This window comes from Physeter macrocephalus, chromosome 19 (assembly GCF_002837175.3).
Source record: "Physeter macrocephalus isolate SW-GA chromosome 19, ASM283717v5, whole genome shotgun sequence".
NCBI classification, from domain to species: domain Eukaryota; kingdom Metazoa; phylum Chordata; class Mammalia; order Artiodactyla; family Physeteridae; genus Physeter; species Physeter macrocephalus.
This window is the reverse complement of record NC_041232.1, coordinates 33051032-33070019: the sequence shown is the minus strand read 5'-3', so window position 1 is coordinate 33070019 and position 18988 is coordinate 33051032. Positions and strand designations below refer to the sequence as shown.

The 18988-nt window shown below is 38.8% G+C and overlaps 1 protein-coding gene and 1 pseudogene across 2 annotated transcripts in view; one reads left to right on the top strand and one right to left on the bottom strand.

The window, feature by feature from the left end:
- Positions 1-1280: 1280 nt before the first annotated feature.
- On the bottom strand, positions 1281-1811 carry LOC102995626 (chromobox protein homolog 3-like; annotated as a pseudogene).
- Positions 1812-5002: 3191 nt separating this feature from the next.
- SMCHD1 (structural maintenance of chromosomes flexible hinge domain containing 1) overlaps positions 5003-18988 on the top strand; it is a 125371-nt gene continuing 111385 nt past the window's right edge. The window contains exons 1-3 of one of the 2 annotated variants that reach the window (XM_007126742.4): positions 5003-5374; positions 15244-15319; positions 15977-16138. In XM_007126742.4, the coding sequence (XP_007126804.1) occupies positions 5198-5374; positions 15244-15319; positions 15977-16138 (415 nt within the window). In that variant the 5' untranslated portion in view covers positions 5003-5197. The remainder of the gene's footprint in view (positions 5375-15243; positions 15320-15976; positions 16139-18988) is intronic. The other variant, XM_055080780.1, reaches the window with a different exon arrangement.

Sequence of the window (18988 nt, the reverse complement as noted above, 5' to 3'; positions counted from 1 at the left end):
GAATGTATTTGCAAAAGCATCAGAGTACACCCAGAACTGTCTGCAAATGACAGAAGACTTAAAAATGACCACAGTTAAAGATTTGATGAAAGTTCATAATAATGCAATTGACAAGGAAATTTAGTTATTTCTGAGATATACATTTTAAAGTAATAACTAGAATTATGACTTATAACATTATACCAGAACATATAAGATTTTTAGAAATTCCATGTAATGTCTGAAACATTTATATTAACATATTTCCATACAAATAACCCAAAGAAAGTTTAGTATTAGTTGTTTTTTTGTTTGTTGGTTTTTTTATACTGCAGGTTCTTATTACTCATCAATTTTATACACATCAGTGTATACATGTCAATCCCAATCGCCCAATTCAGCACACCAACATCCCCACCCCACTGCGGTTTTCCCCCCTTGGCGTCCATACGTTTGTTCTCTACATCTGAGTCTCAACTTCTGCCCTGCAAACCGGTTCATCTGTCCCATTTTTCCAGGTTCCACATACATGCGTCAATATACGATATTTGTTTCTCTCTTTCTGACTTACTTCACTCTGTATGACAGTCTCTAGATCCATCCACGTCTCAACAAATGACTCAATTTTGTTCCTTTTTCTCTAAGAGTTTTACAGTGTCCAGTCTTACATTTAGGTCTCGAATCCATTTTGAGTTTATTTTTGTGTATGGTGTTAGGGACATCTATTTGATTTGAAAGGCTATGGCTTCAGGAAAATTTTCAGTTTAGCTTGAGGTGATCTATTTCCTACGTTGCTCAGAATGATGGCATCCCAGAAACAACACAGACTTACTCATGGTTGTGAAAATATGCCTATTTTGTTTTGGTGAATGTAAAAAAAAAAAACCCCCCAAACCCAACAACAAGCATTTACGTATGTATTTATGTACACAGACAAAAACAAATAAACCCAGCATGGTCCTTGGGCATTATAGGTTAAAAATAATAAATGTAAATTCTGATTGAGTAATGACTATGGAAATTTTTTCTAACATTTTAGAAAAGCTGTCCTCTAATGCAGAGGAAATAATAAACCATGATATCAAACGTTCTGTTCTGATAAATGAAGCAACTACAGAAAGTTTTATTTATTCAAAGTAACCAGTGCTTTTGATAGAAAAAAAATAAAAACAAGAACAACTCAACAGTTCCCTTAATACTACTCAAATGAACACATCAAACTTGATTTTCATTAGAATGTAGTTATTTTTCATACTAATAAGTCATAAACCAAGACCAGATTTTTGTATATATGTAAACAATTATTGATCATCTTCTGGACAAGAATGCCAAGTTTGTCTCCCTTTGTAAAAAACAATTAAAATTTGATGACACTTCATGTTTGCCTCTTCTACAGCACCGAGTCTGCTTCATCTGCATCTTTCCATTTCATGAGAAATATTAATTATCCACTGCTGTATGTAACACAGTTATTTGCTCAGGATCAAGACCACTGGCAAAGCATCTTGGCAAAGCAGAATCTCTTTTCTTCTTTGATTTCCTGTCATCAGATTCACTGTCAGATAAAGATTTTACTTTTGTGCCATCTTTTTCTTTACCAGCTTTTTCAGAATTAAGAAATACTTTAACTTTGGATGATCTGAATTTTCTTCCAGTTTTCAAGTATTGTTAGCACCTGTAAATCTCTTCCGCTGAAGGATATACACCACCTTCCCATTCATTACACATCAGTCCAATATTTCTTCCATCACAAAACCTTCAGGCTCTACCTCTTTGACTCATTTTACTTTTCTATTCTGTTTCTTTCCCATTTTTTGCAGCACAGTATTATTGGAGGAGTTTTTAAATTGTGAAGTTGAAGAGCTGTTATTCACTCTCTCCCAGGAGGAGGGCCATGAGGAGTTGTACAAGAGGTCACTAAGTTTGGGGGTGTGTTGTTTTGCACCAAGAGATAAATGATACAGGGATACCTAAATATTTATGCTCTATACGATAAGATGGCTAATGAAAAGAAAAATTACTAGTCAATTAAAGAGAACTAATTGTGGCACTGGGTCATTTCAAACTCTTATTTATTTGTGATGAAAATTAAAGAACAAACATCATCGATAAAAAAACCAAGGTCCTACCGTATAGCACGGAGAACTATATTCAATATCTTGAAATAACCCATAATGGAAAACAATCTGAAAAAGAATATATATATTCAATATGTATAACTGAATCACTTTGCTGTACACCTGAAACTAACACAACATTGTAAATCAACTATACTTTAATTAAAAAAAAAAACAAAAAAACACATCATCTTTCTTTGCTGAAAAAGTTATCTGGGGAGTTTCTCTCTGAGAACAAAAGTTGACTGGCAGATGTTTCAGACGGCCAAACTGCCACAGAAGACAGTGATTCAGAGTTGATCTCTCAACAAGATACATATCTGTGTTTCCACCAATAGTTGCCTGTAATATTGTAGTACACTTCTCTGGCAGCATTTTGGATCTCTCCTCAGTGAGATTATCTTTAAATCTCTTCTAAAGACATACAAAGAGTTTCTGTTTGTACCCATGCATTTGCATAATTTAGTATTATAGAGAAATGAGAAATTGTCCTGATGATGAACTTCTAGCTCTAGTCCCAATTTGATGAAATAGGCAATTCATTTCACTCATTAAGATACGAAAAACTTTTTTTTTGTCATTTAAATCAAACACCATTATATAATGGACTATAACAAAAAGTTCACTTGCATTTGGCCACATCTGGCCTCTTCCCAGTTTTATCTTCCACCATCTACTCTTCCATTCTCCGCACTTCCAGCCCTTATTATTTATGCTCCTCCCAAACACATGCCTTCACACTTTTGTTGCAACTGTGCTTTCCACCTTTAATACCTTATATGTCTAGCCAAACACGCGCACACACACGCGCACACACACACACACACCCTACGATTCTGGAGCATCTTTATTTGGACAAGCAAATCTAGGTTTCTAACATACACCAGTGATTAGTCTATCCATGTAATTAACCATGAAGGTTTTGGCAAACCTAGTAAAACGGAAAATATACTTTATCACCCAAACTTTTGAAGAATCAAAAAAATCCCCCAGTCTTAGTGAATTTACGTGTCACTCTCAAGCACAAAATATTCACTAAATATTTTAAGACCTGGAGAGTAAATGACTAAACCTAGTCGTCTAACAATGACAATATTATTTGTTGTTGAGTTAGGGCACTACAGGCCACGATAAGGATATTTAATGAAGCGCAATAAAGGCTGTTATCGAAAGCGTAGTGCATGTTAAAGCCCTTTGCGAACATCATTTAACTTATTCCTAACAACTCTGTGGCATAGGCGTGCTCGTGCACGATTCTCAGCCGCGTGTTGGCAGTGGCAGAGCGGAAGCATGTGCATCACATGAAAAGCTGCGCAACATCACTAATTATTAGAGAAATGCAAATCAGAACTATAATGAGGTATCACCTCACACTGGTCAGAATGGGCATCATCAGAAAATCTACAAACAACAAATGCTGGAGAGGGTTTGGAGAAAAGGGAGCCCTCTTGCACTGTTGGTGGGAATGTAAATTGATACAGCCACTGTGGAGAACAGTATGGAGGTTCCTTAAAAAACTAAAAATAGAACTACCATACACCAGCAATCCCACTATTGGGCATACACCCGGAGAAAACCATAATTCAAAAAGAGACATGCACCCCAATGTTCATTGCAGCACTATTTACAATAACCAGGTCATGGAAGCAACCTAAGTGTCCATCGAAAGATGAATGGATAAAGATGTAGCATATATATACAATGGAATATTAATCAGTCATAAAAAGGAACAAAATTGGGTCATTTGTAGAGACGTGGATGGACCTAGAGACTGTCATACAGAGTGAAGTCAGAAAGAGAAAAACAAATATCGTATATTAACGTATATATGTGGAATCTAGAAAAATGGTACAGATGAGCCGGTTTGCGAGGCAGAAATAGAGACGGATATAGAGAACAAACATATGGACACCAAGGGGTGAAATGCGAGGGGTGGCGGGGGGTGGTGGTGGTAGGATGAACTGGGAGATTGGGATTGACATGTATACACTAATATGTATAAAATAGATTAATAGAACCTCCTGTATTTAAAAAAAAAAGCCCTTTGCGAACATTATTTAACTTATTCCTAACAACTCTGTGCCATAGGGGTGCTTGTGCACAATTCCCAGACGCGTGGTGGCGGCGGCGTTGGGTAGGCGTGTACACCGGGTAGATATGGTCGCCGGGACCCTTGGAGGCCGCGGTGACGTCACAGAACCTCGGTGGGGAGGTTCTCCGGGCCCCGCTTTGTCTCGGAGGTCAATGCAGCGGCCCACACATAACCACTAGGAAATGGGACTGAAAAAAAGGCTCAGGGTGTCTCGGCGTCGTTTTTTGCCGCGTGGGGACCCACGTGCTCGTGGCGGGGGCATGTCCACACCGCGAGGCCCGCGGGTCTGGCGCTTCCCACCGCCGCGTTCACGCGACCTGGTCCTGAGGTCGCAGCCGTGGCCGCGACGCCAGGAGCTCGAAGCCGGATAGGCTCGGCCGGGGTTATGGAGAGGCGGGAAGGTACCAGGACCCTCTAGGCCGGGAGAAAACAGTCTCTCGGAAGACTCCCCCCGCCGCTCGCGGGACAGGTTCTCCCGCCTCGGATACCGGGCCCTTCCCTCAGAGGGCCGCCGCCCGCTAGGGACCGCGCGGGCGAAAAGGGCGGGCCCCGGGCAGCGGGCTCCGAAGCCCCGCCCAGGCCCGCGCGGCCTGCCGGATTCGCCCCGCCCCCTGCGCGCCGCCGGCGGCCCCTCTTCCTCCTGCGCCACAGCTATAGGCGGCGGGCCTGGTTGCGGCTAGCGCTGCGACCTCGCCTGGGCGGTAGCGGGCGCGGGTCCTGGCCCTGCGAGGAGCGCGCCGCGCGCCCCCTCTTCTGCGGGAGCGGCGGGCCGCGGAAGTGACGTGGTGTACGGGTAGGAGCTCGTTCGAATCGGTTCCCGGGTGATCCTCGCGCCTGCGGCTGGTCGGCCGCCGCCTCCGCCGCCGAGGGAGGAGCTGAGTGCGCCGGGGTAGAGGCCTTGTGCCGCCCCGGGGGCTGGAGCTGAAGGCGACGCACGGAGCCCGTACCTCGGCCTTTAGCGCGACGGCCGCAGAAGCCGGCGCTGCTGTTTTCTCTCCTCTTCCCCAATATGGCAGCGGCGGGCGGCGGCGGGCCCTCGGTGGGGACCGGAGAGGGCGGCGGAGACGACGGCTACCGGACGGTGTACTTGTTTGACCGGCGCGAGAAGGAGTCGGAGCTCGGGGACCGGGCGCTGCAGGTTACGGAGCGCTCGGACTTCGCGGCGTTCCGCGCCTCAGTGTGTCAGGTACGCTAAGGAGGGATGCGCGGGTAGAGTTGAGGTGGGGACGGTGACGAGAAGCCCAAGTTGCTCACCGGGGGCAATAAAACTGTCACCCGGCCCCAGTCCTGCGGCTTTGGCTTCTCCCTCCCGGGTGCCCGCCATGCCCGAGGGGGGCGGGGAAGCCTGGGGCCGGTCCGGGCGCCGGCCTTGGAGTGCGGAGCCGGCGGTCGGTGGGCCTGCCTCTGCCCCGGCCCTGTTCCGGGGGTCGCGCCGCCCAGGCTTTGGTGCCGCGGGTTTCATGGGCCCGGGGCGAACTTATCACTCTGAGGCCGTGCAGCTCTTCTTCCAGTCGGGAAAGCCACTTGTGTTTCTTTCGGGTGGAACTTTTGTTTTTTGTTTTTTTTAAAGAAGAGAGCGGAGTTCTCCCCGATTGCTCTTTTAGGAGTGTTGTGATAAAAGTTGTTAAATTCCTGGAGTCGATTTTCCTCAGGTTCGTTCAGTGATGCAGTAATTTCCTGGGTCGTTCTGTCAAGAAGGCTTGCAGGCCCGCCCTGGCCCGGTCCTTCCGTAGTGGAAGCACTTGACCTAGAGAGCTTCTCAGGTGGAGCTGCCCTTGTGGTTTCCTGCACCCCCCAGCCCCCTGGGAGTTCCTGAACCACTCAAATGGTGTCCGAGGGTATCTGCGGAACACCAGAGGACCTATATACTCCCTGTACTAGTTTGTTTTAAAAGTTAATGACTATGTAGGCAAAGTCCTACTTTAAACTGGGAAGTCTTTTCTAGATGTGAGGTGTTGCTGGTGCTCGAGCTTCTAAGAAGGGGTATTGTCGTGAGCTGCATTAACCACTTGGGGCTCTTTTTAAGCGATAGAGAACACTTAGCTTCCAAGGAAAAAGGACTTGGTGTGAAGCAGTGTTTTAACTTGAGCAGGCTGATGTTTTTAGTGCATTAACTCTGTATACTAGTTGCTGAAATAATTGAAATCAAGACTCAGGGGAAAAAACGACTTGAGAGGAAGGACGTTGATTTGTTCTGTATTCCCAGCGTCTGGAATTGTTCGTGGCACGTAGTAAATGGCCAAATTAGAATGGAGACAAAATTTTATAAACTCAGAAGTTCATTCTGTGTATGGATATAGGAGATTCCCATGTCTTTGAAAAGTGAATGAATGAATGCTCTTTTTTTTTAATGAATGTTTTATATTCATCAGGGAAAGGAAACTTCATGTTTATTATTTTTGTAGTTGATTATATAAAATATTTATATTGATTATATGTAAATGATTTAAAGTCATGACATATAAAAATGATTTTAAACTATCAGCACATTAAAGAGAATAAGGAACCAGAGGGAAAAAAGTAAACCTTTTACTCACTGTGAAATTTATAACCACTGTTAGCACTTGGAGTTACTTCTTCGTATCCTTACCCTCACCCCCCCATTTTTAAATAACCGTAATACATGTCTGTATTCCATTTTTTTCACTTAATATTGTCAGTATTTTTCTGTTTTAACGCAAGTTTTCATAATCGAAGTGGTCTGTTTTGTACCACTGTTTACATAACCAGATCTCACTTTTTTGTTGACATGTACATTACTTTCAATTTTAAGCAATGCCATGATAAACATGTTTGAATGCATAGTCTTTTTTTTGGAGGTTTATTTTATTTCGTTTTTATTTTTTAGTTTAAACTTTTTTTTCCTCCTTTTTTTTAAAACATTGAAGTATAGTTGATTTACAGTGTCATGTGTTAGTTTCAGGTGTACAGCACAGTGATTCAGTTACATATATATATATATTTTTTTAAATTCTTTCCCCTTATATGCATAGTCTTTTATGTCTTTATTTTTCTCTGGTTTAGAATCTTAGAAGTGAAATTCCTGGATCAAAGGTCAGGAATATTTTTAAAGCTCTTGATAACGTATTTTTAAATTGTTTTTCAGAAAGGTTGTACTAATTTACCCTCCCTCTAGAAATAATTCTCCCATGTGAGAAGTGTCAGTAAGTCTGTTACATATATAGGGGAAGTGTATTAACCTCTTATTACGGAAGTGGAAACTCACTTTTGGAGATGGTGACTCACTTAAGTCAAACAGATAGTACAAAAATTAGAATTCAAACCCAGAAGCCAAGTTCTTTTTGTTATTCCACTCAGCCTCAAATGATGTTCTGTGTTATAGGGAACAGATATATTCATTCCATTCCTTCAATATTTTAACAAGGAAAATATTTTCTTTGACTAATTCTTTTCCTCTCCTTCGCACTTTTTCCTGCTGGAACAGAGAAGGTTAAATTTGATTAGAAGTGGGAGGGAAGAACTAGTAAAAAAAAAAAAAAAAGGAAGGCTAACTTTTTCTTTTTTTTTTGAGAGTTTAAAACGTCATTAGATTTTGCCACCTAATCCCATAGCTTTGTCCCCATTACAGACATAAAGAACTGAAATAAGTTACTGAATGAAGTCTGAGTTTATACAGTTCATGAGCGGTGAAACTGGGATTGGAATCTAGGTCTGTTTGATTCTAAAGCTTGTATTTTTTAAAAACAATCTCCACAATGTCCACACTATTTACTAAAGCCTTCATTTTCCTTTTTAGGGGAAGAGGCAGATAGTGCACTAAATTAAAGTGTTTCATTAAAACTGAAAACAAACTAATAAGTGTTTGTAGTGCTAGAAAGTATTATGGGTCCTAAACTTATTTGGGGAAAGCGCACTTTGTAGAAAAGAGGAGCAATCAAGAGGAAGGAAGAGGAAAAGGTCGATTTGGCAGAAGCCCTTACACCTGTGATAAGCAGTTATTGACTCACTTGAGCCCTTGTGACCTTGCAGAATCAAAGATTAGAAAATAACTTATTTGGCTAGTTCTTAATATGCCCAGGCATTAAGTCCCATATGTGCAAACCCTCCTCTCCACCCCTAATTTTGAGGAAATGCCTACTTCTTCTCTTGTGTGGTTCAACTATTTGTCACCTTCTATAGCACTTGTTATACCATCATACTTAAAAAATAGTCTCTGCTTCTTGAGGGTAGGAGCCTTACCTAATAGTTGGTTTATAGCTGTTTAGTTAAATGAATCAATCTGTTCCTTCAAAAAAAATTGCACATAAGGTATATTATGTTAAAAATTCCAAAAGATGAAAAGAAAAAAGGTAAAAGAAGGTAGATCTAGGAAAGAGTAGAATAGTAACCTGAGGAGAACTAATAAATGGAAGTTCATTTGATTAAAGCATATACCAGTGCTGAGCCATGAAATCAGCTTTGAGTTCCTTGGGGGTCAAAACAAAGAAGGAAAGGTAATTGATACAAAATCCACAATGTCTATAAAATAAAAACATTCCAGCTGCTAACGATGCAAACCTTTGATTTGAGAAAAATTTCTCCCTAGATTCCTCACAAATCCTGATAAAATGGGCAACATTCTTAGAGATAGGAGAGGCTCTTCTTATCTTGTCTTTTAATGCAAAGTACGCTATGTGTTGTTTAGGGTATTGCAGCCTGCTTTAAGCAGTTACCACCCAAATTTTTGTAGAGATTTCTCGCTCAAGTGCAATATGGGTGTTCCTGGTTTTGGTGTGGTTCAGGGACAGAGCGATTGGATATAATACCAAAGCACATCATTAAAGGCTAGCTTTTTGTTCAGAGAGGTACATTGAACTATATAACTTCTGAGTGACCTAATCCATTGATGAAGTTTAAAGTATTCAGGATTTTATGGACTACAAGTTAGTTAGCCCTTCATAAATATTTCTTAAAACTGGCTTTTGAGAGAAGTTGGGCAGCAGATAGTTTGAAGCTAACCTAAAGACATGTAGGGCTGGTACTTTGGAAGAGCCATATGCTTTAACATTAACCCAGAAAATGGTGGAATTGAAGTGCTCCTATAAAAATGAAAAAGCCCAGTCACAACTCTTGCCCAAATAGAATGTCATCCTGCTTTCATGTAGAGAAAGGCAGAGGAAATGTATCTTTATTCAAGGCCAGGTGAGTACAGATACACGAAAGACTTTAGTTTACGTCTGATAAGATAGATTTTTAGACCAAAAATTGGAGAGAGAACAGTATGACATCTTGAATAAAAGCATAATGAATAATGTAAAAATATTTGTTTGTCGAATACCAGAGCCATAAAATATTTAGAGAAGTTATGAATTTGAGAAATAATTGTCATAAAGGATTATAGATAAAGCAGAGAAAAAAGATAGCTTATGGAGAGATTGTATGAAATATATATAAATACTTTTCAGATGTACATAGATCTTAAATTCAATTTAATTATAAAAATATGTATTTTTTTCTACAGGATATGTAACCACATGATCTAACAGTTGGGACATTGTAGAAATAAAGTAGTAAAGAACTGAAATAAAGACTGTCTTGATTATACAAAAGCCTAAGATCTGTGAAGACAATTTTTATTTCTGTAAACAAATAGAATCTTTTCCCCATCAGTTTATGTCTATAGCTTCATTTCTCTTGGGTGGAATTGCATAGGATATGAGTATTTTTAATTTTACTAAAGTATACCAAATTGCTTTTCAATATGGTTGTACTGACTTTCGGGCCCATCCGAAATGTGTAAGGTCCACCTTCCCTATATGGAGGCCTATACTTTATTTTTATATCCCTCAAAATATAGCTGTCTTTTTAGTAGAACTTTTTAAAAAATTGAAGTATAGTTGATTTACAATGTTAGTTTCAGGTGTAGAGCAAACTGACCAAGATGTATATACACACACCCCCCCACACACACTTTTTTAGATTCTTTTCCATTGTAGGTTATTACAAGATATTGAATATAGTTCCCTGTGCTATACAGTAGGTTCTTGTTGTTTATCTATTTTATATACAGTAGTGTGTATCTGTTTTGTGTGGGTTTGTTTTGCTTTGTTTTGTTTTGTTTTTTTGGCTATGCGTCTTGCGGGGAGTTCCCTAACCAGGGATTGAACCTGGGCCACCACAGTGAAAGTGCCAAATGCTAACCACTGGACCACCAGGGAATTCCCTAGTAGTGTGTATCTGTTAATCCCAAACTCCTAATTTATCTCCCCTGCCCTGCTTTCCCCTTTGGTAACCCCAAGTTTGTTTCCTATGTTTGTGAGTCTGTTTCTGTTTTGTAAGTAAGTTCATTTGTATCTTTTTTTTAGATTCCACATGTAAGTGATATACTATATTTGTCTTTCTCTGTCTGACTTACTTCACTTCGTATGATAATCTCTAGGTCCATCCATGTTGCTGCAAATGGCATTATTTCATTCTTTTTTATGTCTGTGTTGTCACAAATAGCAAGATTTCATTCTTTTTTATGGATGAGTAATATTCTATAGTGTATATAATGTGTATAGTGTACACACACACACGCAGACACACACGCACACACACACACACACACACACACACACACACACACACACACCATCTTCTTTATCCATTCATCTGTTGATGGACATTTAGGTTGCTTCCATGTCTTGGCTATGGTAAATAGTGCTGGAATGAACATTGGGGTGTGTGTATCTTTTCTAATTAGAGAGTTTGTCTTTTCCAGGTATATTCCCAGGAGTGGGATTGGGATTGCTGGATCTTATGGTAACTGTTTTTAATTTTTAAAGGAATCTCCATACTCTTCTCCATAGGAGCTGTACCAGTTTACATTCCCACCAGCAGTGTAGGAGGGTTCCCTTCTCTTCACACCCTCTCCAGCATCAATATTTGTAGACTTTTTGATGATGGCCATTGTGACCAGTGTGAGAGGATACCTTATTCTGGTGTTTTTTTAAAAAAATTAATTTATTATTATTATTATTTATTTTGGGGGGCTGCATTGGGTCTTCGTTGTTGCATGTGGGCTTTATCTACTTGTGGCGAGTGGGGGCTACTCTTCGTTGCAGTGTGTGGGCTTCTCATTGCAGTGGCTTCTCTTGTGTGGCGCATAGGCTCTAGGTGCGCAGGCTTCAGTAGTTGTGGCACGCGGGCTCAGTAGTTGTGGCTCGCGGGCTCTAGAGTGCAGGCTCAGTAGTTGTGGCACACGGGCTTAGTTGCTCCGCGGCATGTGGGGTCTTCCCAGACCAGGGCTCGAACCTGTGTCCCCTGCGTTGGCAGGCGGATTCTTAACCACTGCACCACCAGGGAAGTCCCTCATTCTAGTTTTGATTTGCATTTCTCTGGTGATTAGTGCCGTTGAGCATCTTTTCATGTGCCTGTTGACTGTCTGTCTGTCTTTGGAGAAATGTCTATTTAGGTCTTCTGCCCATTTTTATTTATTTATTTATTTTTATTGAGCTGTATGAGCTATTTGTATATTTTGGAAATTAAGCCCTTGTTGGTTGCTTCATTTGCAAATATTTTCTCCCATTCCATAGGTTGTCTTTTTGGTTTGTTTATGGTTTCCTTTGCAGTGCAAAGGCTTTTAAGTTTAATTAGGCCCCATTTGTTTATTTTTGCTTTTGTTTCCATCACTTTAGGAGACAGAGCCAAAAAAAGTATTGCTGTGATTTATGTCAGAGTGTTCTGCAATATGTTTTCCTCTAGGAGTTTTGTAGTATCTGGTCTTACATTTAGGTCTTTAAACCATTTTGAGTTTATTTTTGTATATGGTGTTAGAGAATCTTCTAATTTCATTCTTTTACATGTAGCTGTCCAGTTTTCCCAGCACCACTTATTGAGGAGACTGTCTTTTGTCCATTGTATATTCTTGCTTTCTTTGTCTCAGGTTAATTGACCATAAGTGTGTGGATTTATTTCTGGGCTTTCATCCTGTTGCATTGAGCTATGTGTCTGTTTTTCTGTCAGTAACATACTGTTTTGATTACTGTAGCTTTGTAGTATAGTCTGAAGTCAGGAAGTGTGAATCTTAAACGCTGTTCTTCTTTCTCAAGATTGTTTTGGCTATTTAGGATCTTTTGTGTTTGCATACAATTTTTTAAATTATTTGTTCTAGTACTGTGAAGAATCACATTGGTAATTTGCTAGAGATTTCACTGCACCTGTAAATTGCTTTGGGTAGTATGGTCATTTTAACAAAATTGATTCTTCCAATCCAAGAACAAGGTATACCTTTCCATCTGTCCGTTCATCTTCAGTTTCTTTCATCAGTGTCTTATACTTTTCAGAGTACAGGTGTTTTGCCTTCTTAGGTAGGTTTATTCCTAGGTTGTTTTGTTTTGTTTTGTTTTTTGATGCGATGGTAAATGGAATTGTCTCCTTAATTTGTCTCTCTGATAGTTTGTTGTTAGTGTATAGAAATGCAACAGATTCATGTATATTAATTTTGTATCCTGCGACTTTACTGAATTAATTGATGAGTTCTAGTAGTTTTCTGGTGGCATCTTCAGTATTTTCTATGTATAGTATCATGTCATCTGCAAACAGTGACAGTTTTACTTCTTCCTTTCCAATTTGGATTCCTTTCATTTCTTTTTCTTCACTGATTGCTGTGGCTAGGACTTTCAAAACTATGTTGAATAAAAGTGGTGTGAGTGGGAATCCTTGTCTTGTTCCTGATCTGAGAGGAAATGGTTTCCGCTCTTTGCCATTGAGTATGATGTTAGCTGTGAGTTTGTCATATACGGATTTTATTGTGTTGAGGTATGTTCCCTTTGTGCCCACTTTCTGGAGAGTTTTTTATCATAAATGGATTTTGGATTTTATCAAAAGCTTTTTCTGCATCTATTGAGATTATCATATGGTTTTTATTCTTCAGTTTGTTGATGTGGTGTATCACATTGATTTGTCGATACTGAAAAATTCTTTCATCCCTGGGTTAAATTCCACTTCATCATGTGTGATTCTTTTAATGGAGGCCTATACTTTATATTATCAGGACTTAAATTTTTTGCCAGCCTTGTGGGAATGATAATCAAAGTTTTAATTTTCTCTGATAACTAGGATGAGCAGCTTTTCATGTTTTCCAGTTTTTTTCTTTATGGCTTGCACTTCTTGTGTATTTTCAGAAATCCTTTCTCTCTCCTCTCAGAATGATTTCCCTATTTTTCCTCTACAATTTTGGATTAAAATGTAGCTGCTCTAGTTCTCTTGGAACTTATTTTTGTGTATGTTGAGATGGGGATTTTTAAAATCTATTTCTGTACAATTAAGTAGTTGTCGCAGTAATATTCATTGAACAGTTTATTCTTTTCTCATCAATCTGTAATGTCATTTTCCTATTTGCCAAGCTCCCTGTGTACGTACGTGTGGGTCTGTTTCAGGGTTCCCTATTCTCTTCCACTGGTCTATAATAGTATATTTTAAGTTAGAAATTCTTCTCATTACAAGTTTCAAACATGCACAAAGAGATAATAGTATAATGAAACCTCCTATAATCATCCACATTCAACAGTTTCCAAGTATTTACCACGCTAGCTTCATTTTTGCCTTTTGAAGCATATTCCAGGCCTTAGTTTACTTCACTCCTGTATACTCAACATGCACTTCTACTATCACATCATCAAAATTAACATTTTTAATAGTATTGTTCAGTCCATATTCAGATTTATCTCAGAAATGTTTTTTTATAGTTGGTTTGTTTAAATCAGCGTCCTTATATTGAACATGGTTTTTTATGTTTCTTAATTCTTGTAAAATTTAGAGCATTTGAGCAAAGTACCTTCCCCCAGTCTTTTTTGTTTTTCCTGAGATTGACTTGTTGAAGAAATCAAATTGGTTTGTCTCTTGTATTCCACATTCTGGATTTGTCTGTGCTCCTTTATGGTGTAACTTAGCTTGTTCTAACTCAACATATCCTATAAACTAGAAGTTATTTTTAAAGGCTTATAATTAAGATTTAGGTTCAGCTTCTTTGGGGTAGGGAAGCAAAAAATACTTCATAGGTGGTGCTGGTACTTCATATTACATCACATCAGGAGGCACATAATGTAAGGCTATTTCACCCACTCTTAGAAATGCTAAGACTGAATTAGTGGGATTTAGGTGGTTTCAGCAGGATTCCTCTATAAACAAGTTTTAATTTAAGGTTCTTTCATTGATGGTGCTATTCTGATTGCCATTCCTCCTGTATTTATTAGCAGGAATTCTTTGCCTCTCTAATCAATGAGGCAAAAGAACAACTTCGCCTCATCAATTAGAGATATATGGTTACCCTGAAATCTAATTGGTACAAGAAAGCAGGATAAATGCTTTATTCTTTCCCTTCAGTTTGTCAGTGTTCAGAGTAAGGAGTTAGTGCCTCAGTTAGTTTCAATAGTGACCAGTAAGGTTTTTAGTATCAGTATTGAAGACTTGAATATCATTAGTCTAGATTTTTTTTAGTAATCTTCTGTGTAAGGTTGGTCTAGATTAACTAGTTCATCATTACCTGAAACAGAAGTAAGGATGCTAACACTTTGTTTTCTGTTGTAGTTTTCCCCCATAATTTATGTTGCCTTAATTTTTTAAAGTTATACTTTTGGAAGGCGTTATAATAAAGATTCTTTATGCAGATACCCTGCATAGTGTGGCTGTACTTACCACAGTGTTATAAAATATTAACCTCTATTTTCTTCTAGTACTTTTCTTTTTGCATATTTAAATATTTAATATATATGAACATAAGTGTTATGTTAATATTTTGCTCCAAATAAGTTTACTTATATATTGACATAAAATTATATGTTTTTTGTCTAAGAGAGCCCTGCTGATGTTAAACCCTTTCAAAATGTTCAATTAATCACTTGTGTTCCTAGGTGACGTATCATAGCAGAAAAATCTAGGTAATTTGTAGATAGATTTGTGGTTAATTATGCAAAGGCAAAATTTAAAAACATTAAGACATATTTCTCAAATAAATGTAGCACTGTTAGAAGATTATAATATCCTTATCAATATTTTCATATTTTTGTAAACTTGAATAGTGCATTTATTTCCTTTGTATAATAGTTGATTTTATTCTATTATTTTGGACAGACACTTGGCATTTCACCTGAAGAAAAATTTGTTATTACAACAACAAGTAGGAAAGAAATTACCTGTGATAATTTTGGTAAGCAGTGTTATGTTTATGCTTTTATATTTAATATGTTCTAGTGTATCATAGAGCAATTTTATGAGATAGATAAGCATCAAAAAACTGTGATGTTTTGGGGATGGGGGAGGAAACTAGCTATACGCATCCAGTTTGTGCAGAGGTCATATTTTTCAAGCAAGATTATAGGAAAAGAGTTGATATCATTTATGGCTACAGAAGATGAGACCTTGCTCAGCACAACACCTAGCCGCAGATCTTCTACTTGGGCCCTTAAGAAGCTAATTCTTCTGACCAACTTGGATTCTTCCATTATCTTTTTTTACCCAGTTATGTTCTAAGACTTGCCAATTTTTCATGCCTGATTCCTTTTTGGATTTAATCATTCTTCTCCATTCATATTGATACCACTTTAATATAGTTCCTCATCTGATTTTCTGTGACAGCTTAACTTTAGAATTGAGTGTTCAGATGAGTGGAAGTATTTGAACCTATTCCACTGATATTCTTAACAAAACACAACACAACTGAATTTATAGATGGATCCATTGTTTGGGGATTTGCCTGTACAATTTTTAAAGTCATTTCATAGGTACAGTTTGTATATTTAAAATTATAAATTCATTGTGTTTCGGATGCTAGCTTAGCATGTAAGATGTTACCTCTTGATTACAGATGAAACTGTTAAAGATGGAGTCACTCTGTACCTGCTACAGTCAGTCAATCAGTTACTACTAACAGCTACAAAAGAACGAATTGACTTCCTACCTCACTATGACACATTAGTTAAAAGTGGCATGTATGAATATTATGCAAGTGAAGGACAAAATCCTTTACGTAAGTATTCCATTTATACTAATTTTGATAAACTATCACTCACTTTTATCCTCTGATCACACATCCTAGTCCTTCACTTTAAAAAAGATCTCTCATTCTACTTTATGTGCAGACTGTGATCAGTTTTTGTGAGTGTCCTTACTTCGTCTCTTCATCACAGTGTATTTCTTTTTCTACCTAAGTCATCTTACTTCAGAATAAAGATACCTCTCCTTTAAAACTAATGTAGAATGAGAATTCATTCCTTTTCATCTCCTTAGAGGTCTTGTACTTACACATCTATCTCCTGTACACTCTCCTTTCCTGATTTATTCTTCCTGGCCTCCTATACACCTCTCCCAGTTAAGAAAATATTTGTTTTACCTTGCACATTTTTTTATAGCTGAACAGCACAAGTAGGTGGTTTGTGTTCTTTATCATTTCTTTATCATTTCCTTCCACCTTTACTACTTGCCAGTTTTATCCTACCTTTGGATTGTTTGCTAGTTGATTTAGAGAATCTTTTCTATCTGGACCCTGCCAAAGTGTTTAATACTATTTAGATGTTCATTATAAACTTTCTTTTTCTTTTTTTTTTGGCTGTGCTGTGGCTTGTGGGATCTCAGTTCCCCAACCAGGAACCAGGAATTGAACCTGGGCCTTGGCAGTGAAAGCCAGGAATCCTAGCCACTAGGTCACCAGGGAACTCCCTATAAACTTTCTTATTAAAAAGTTTTTTCATTGTATATGCGTTAGAGTTGGTAGAAAATTAGAAAACATACATAAGCAAAAAGAGCATAAAGAACATCCCTATCTCTACCACCCAGATGTAACTACCACCAACACTTCAGTGTTTATTATTTCAGATCTCTTCATATTGTTTGATTTTTTTTTTCCTTTTTAATGGTTTTGTATGATGCATCCTTTTTTTTTTTTTTTTTTTTTGGGCCGTGCCGCATGGCTTGTGGGATCTTAGTTAGTTCCCTGACCATGGATTGAACTCGGGCCCTCAGCAGTGAAAGCACAGAGTCCTAACCACTGGACCACCAGGGAATTCCCGATGCACGCATGCTTTTTTTTTTTTTTTTTTGCGTTACGCGGGCTTCTCACTGTTGTGGCCTCTCCCATTGAGGAGCACAGGCTCCGGACGTGCAGGCTCAGCAGCCGTGGCTCACGGGCTCAGCCGCTCTGTGGCATGTGGGATCCTCCTGGACCAGGGCACGAACCCGTGTCCCCTGCATCGGCAGGCGGACTCTCAACCACTGCGCCACCAGGGAAGCCCCTTGATGCATACTTTTTTAACCTACCTTTTTATTTAAAATGTAATGAACATCTTTAATATGCATGTCAATATATATTTGTTTTAGGTGTTACACAGTATTTAGATAACGTAATTTATTTGAACAGTGTACTGTTGTTATTAGACATTCAAGTTATTTCCGTTTTTTTTTAATTGTTACAAATGACTGAATGTTCTTGTGACTAATTCTTTTTTTAAAATAAATTTATTTATTTATTTATTATTTTTGGCTGCGTTGGGTCTTCGTTGCTGCGTGTGGGCTTTCTCTAGTTGCGGTGATCAGGGCCTACTCTTCGTTGCGGAGCACGGTCTCTAGGCATGCAGGCTTCAGTAGTTGTGGCTTGCAGGCTCTAGAGCGCAGGCTCAGTAGTTGTGGCTCACAGGCTTAGTTGCTCTGTGGCATGTGGGATCTTCCCAGACCAGGGCTTGAACCCGTGTCCCCTGAATTGGCAGGTGGATTCTTAACCACTGCACCACCAGGGAAGTCCCCCCATCTTCTTAATGTGTCAGTGCTTCAGGGCTTAGTCCTTGGTCCCTTATCTTCTCCTAATTCCTCAATTGGTGATTCCATCCAATCTCATGGCTCTAAATACCATAGTAATGGAAGCGACTCCCAAATGGAGGTAGTGAGAAATGGTCATTTTTAGTTAAATATTGAAAATAATGCCAGACTTACCTCCTGAATCCCGATTTTGTCTATCCACTTGCCCATGTGGCGTCTCTACTAGGATATCTAAGATGGGAATATACTACACATAGTTTTCCATCCAAATTAATTTTGGTTTTTTCTAGTTGCTTAAGCCAAAAATCCAATTGATTCTTCTTTGTCTCATTCAATCTTTCAGAAAATCCTTTTGGCACTATCTTCAGTGTTTATCTTAAAATGAGCATTTCTCTTTACTTCTGTTGGTAACACTAGGTCTGAGGCACCATCATAGATTACCGAGATTATACAGTGGCCTCGTCTCTCTCTTTTCATGTCTATACACGTAAGGATTGAGAAGTCAGATTGTTTCACTAAGGGTAAACGCCGAAGTCTTTGCAATTACATGCATGGTCTTAGAAGTGTGCTTTGTACCTCTCTGACTTTGTTTCCACAACTCTTCTTGCTTGTTCATTCCTCTTCACTGCCAGCTTTATTCTCAGTTTAGGGCCCTCTGCCTGATAGCCCCTGTCTCAGTCCCTCACCTCATTCAAGTCTTGTTTATCTATTACCTTCTCAACAAAACTTATCTTGTTCACCCTATTTAAAATAGCAAACTATGTTTCCTCTATGCCTCTATACCAGATAAACCCATGTAAGTTGGAAATATTCTAAGTCAAAAATGCATTTGGTGGGGGGTAAATTAGAAGTTTGGGATTAAAATACACACCCTACTATATATAAAATAGATAACCAACAAGGACGTATTATATAGCACAGGGAACTATACTCAGTATCTTATAATAACCTATAATGGAAGAGAATGGTAAAAAAGAATATATTTATATATATGTATAACTGAATCACTTTGCTCTACACTTGAAACTAACACACCATTGTAAATTAACTATACTTTTTTTTTTTTTTT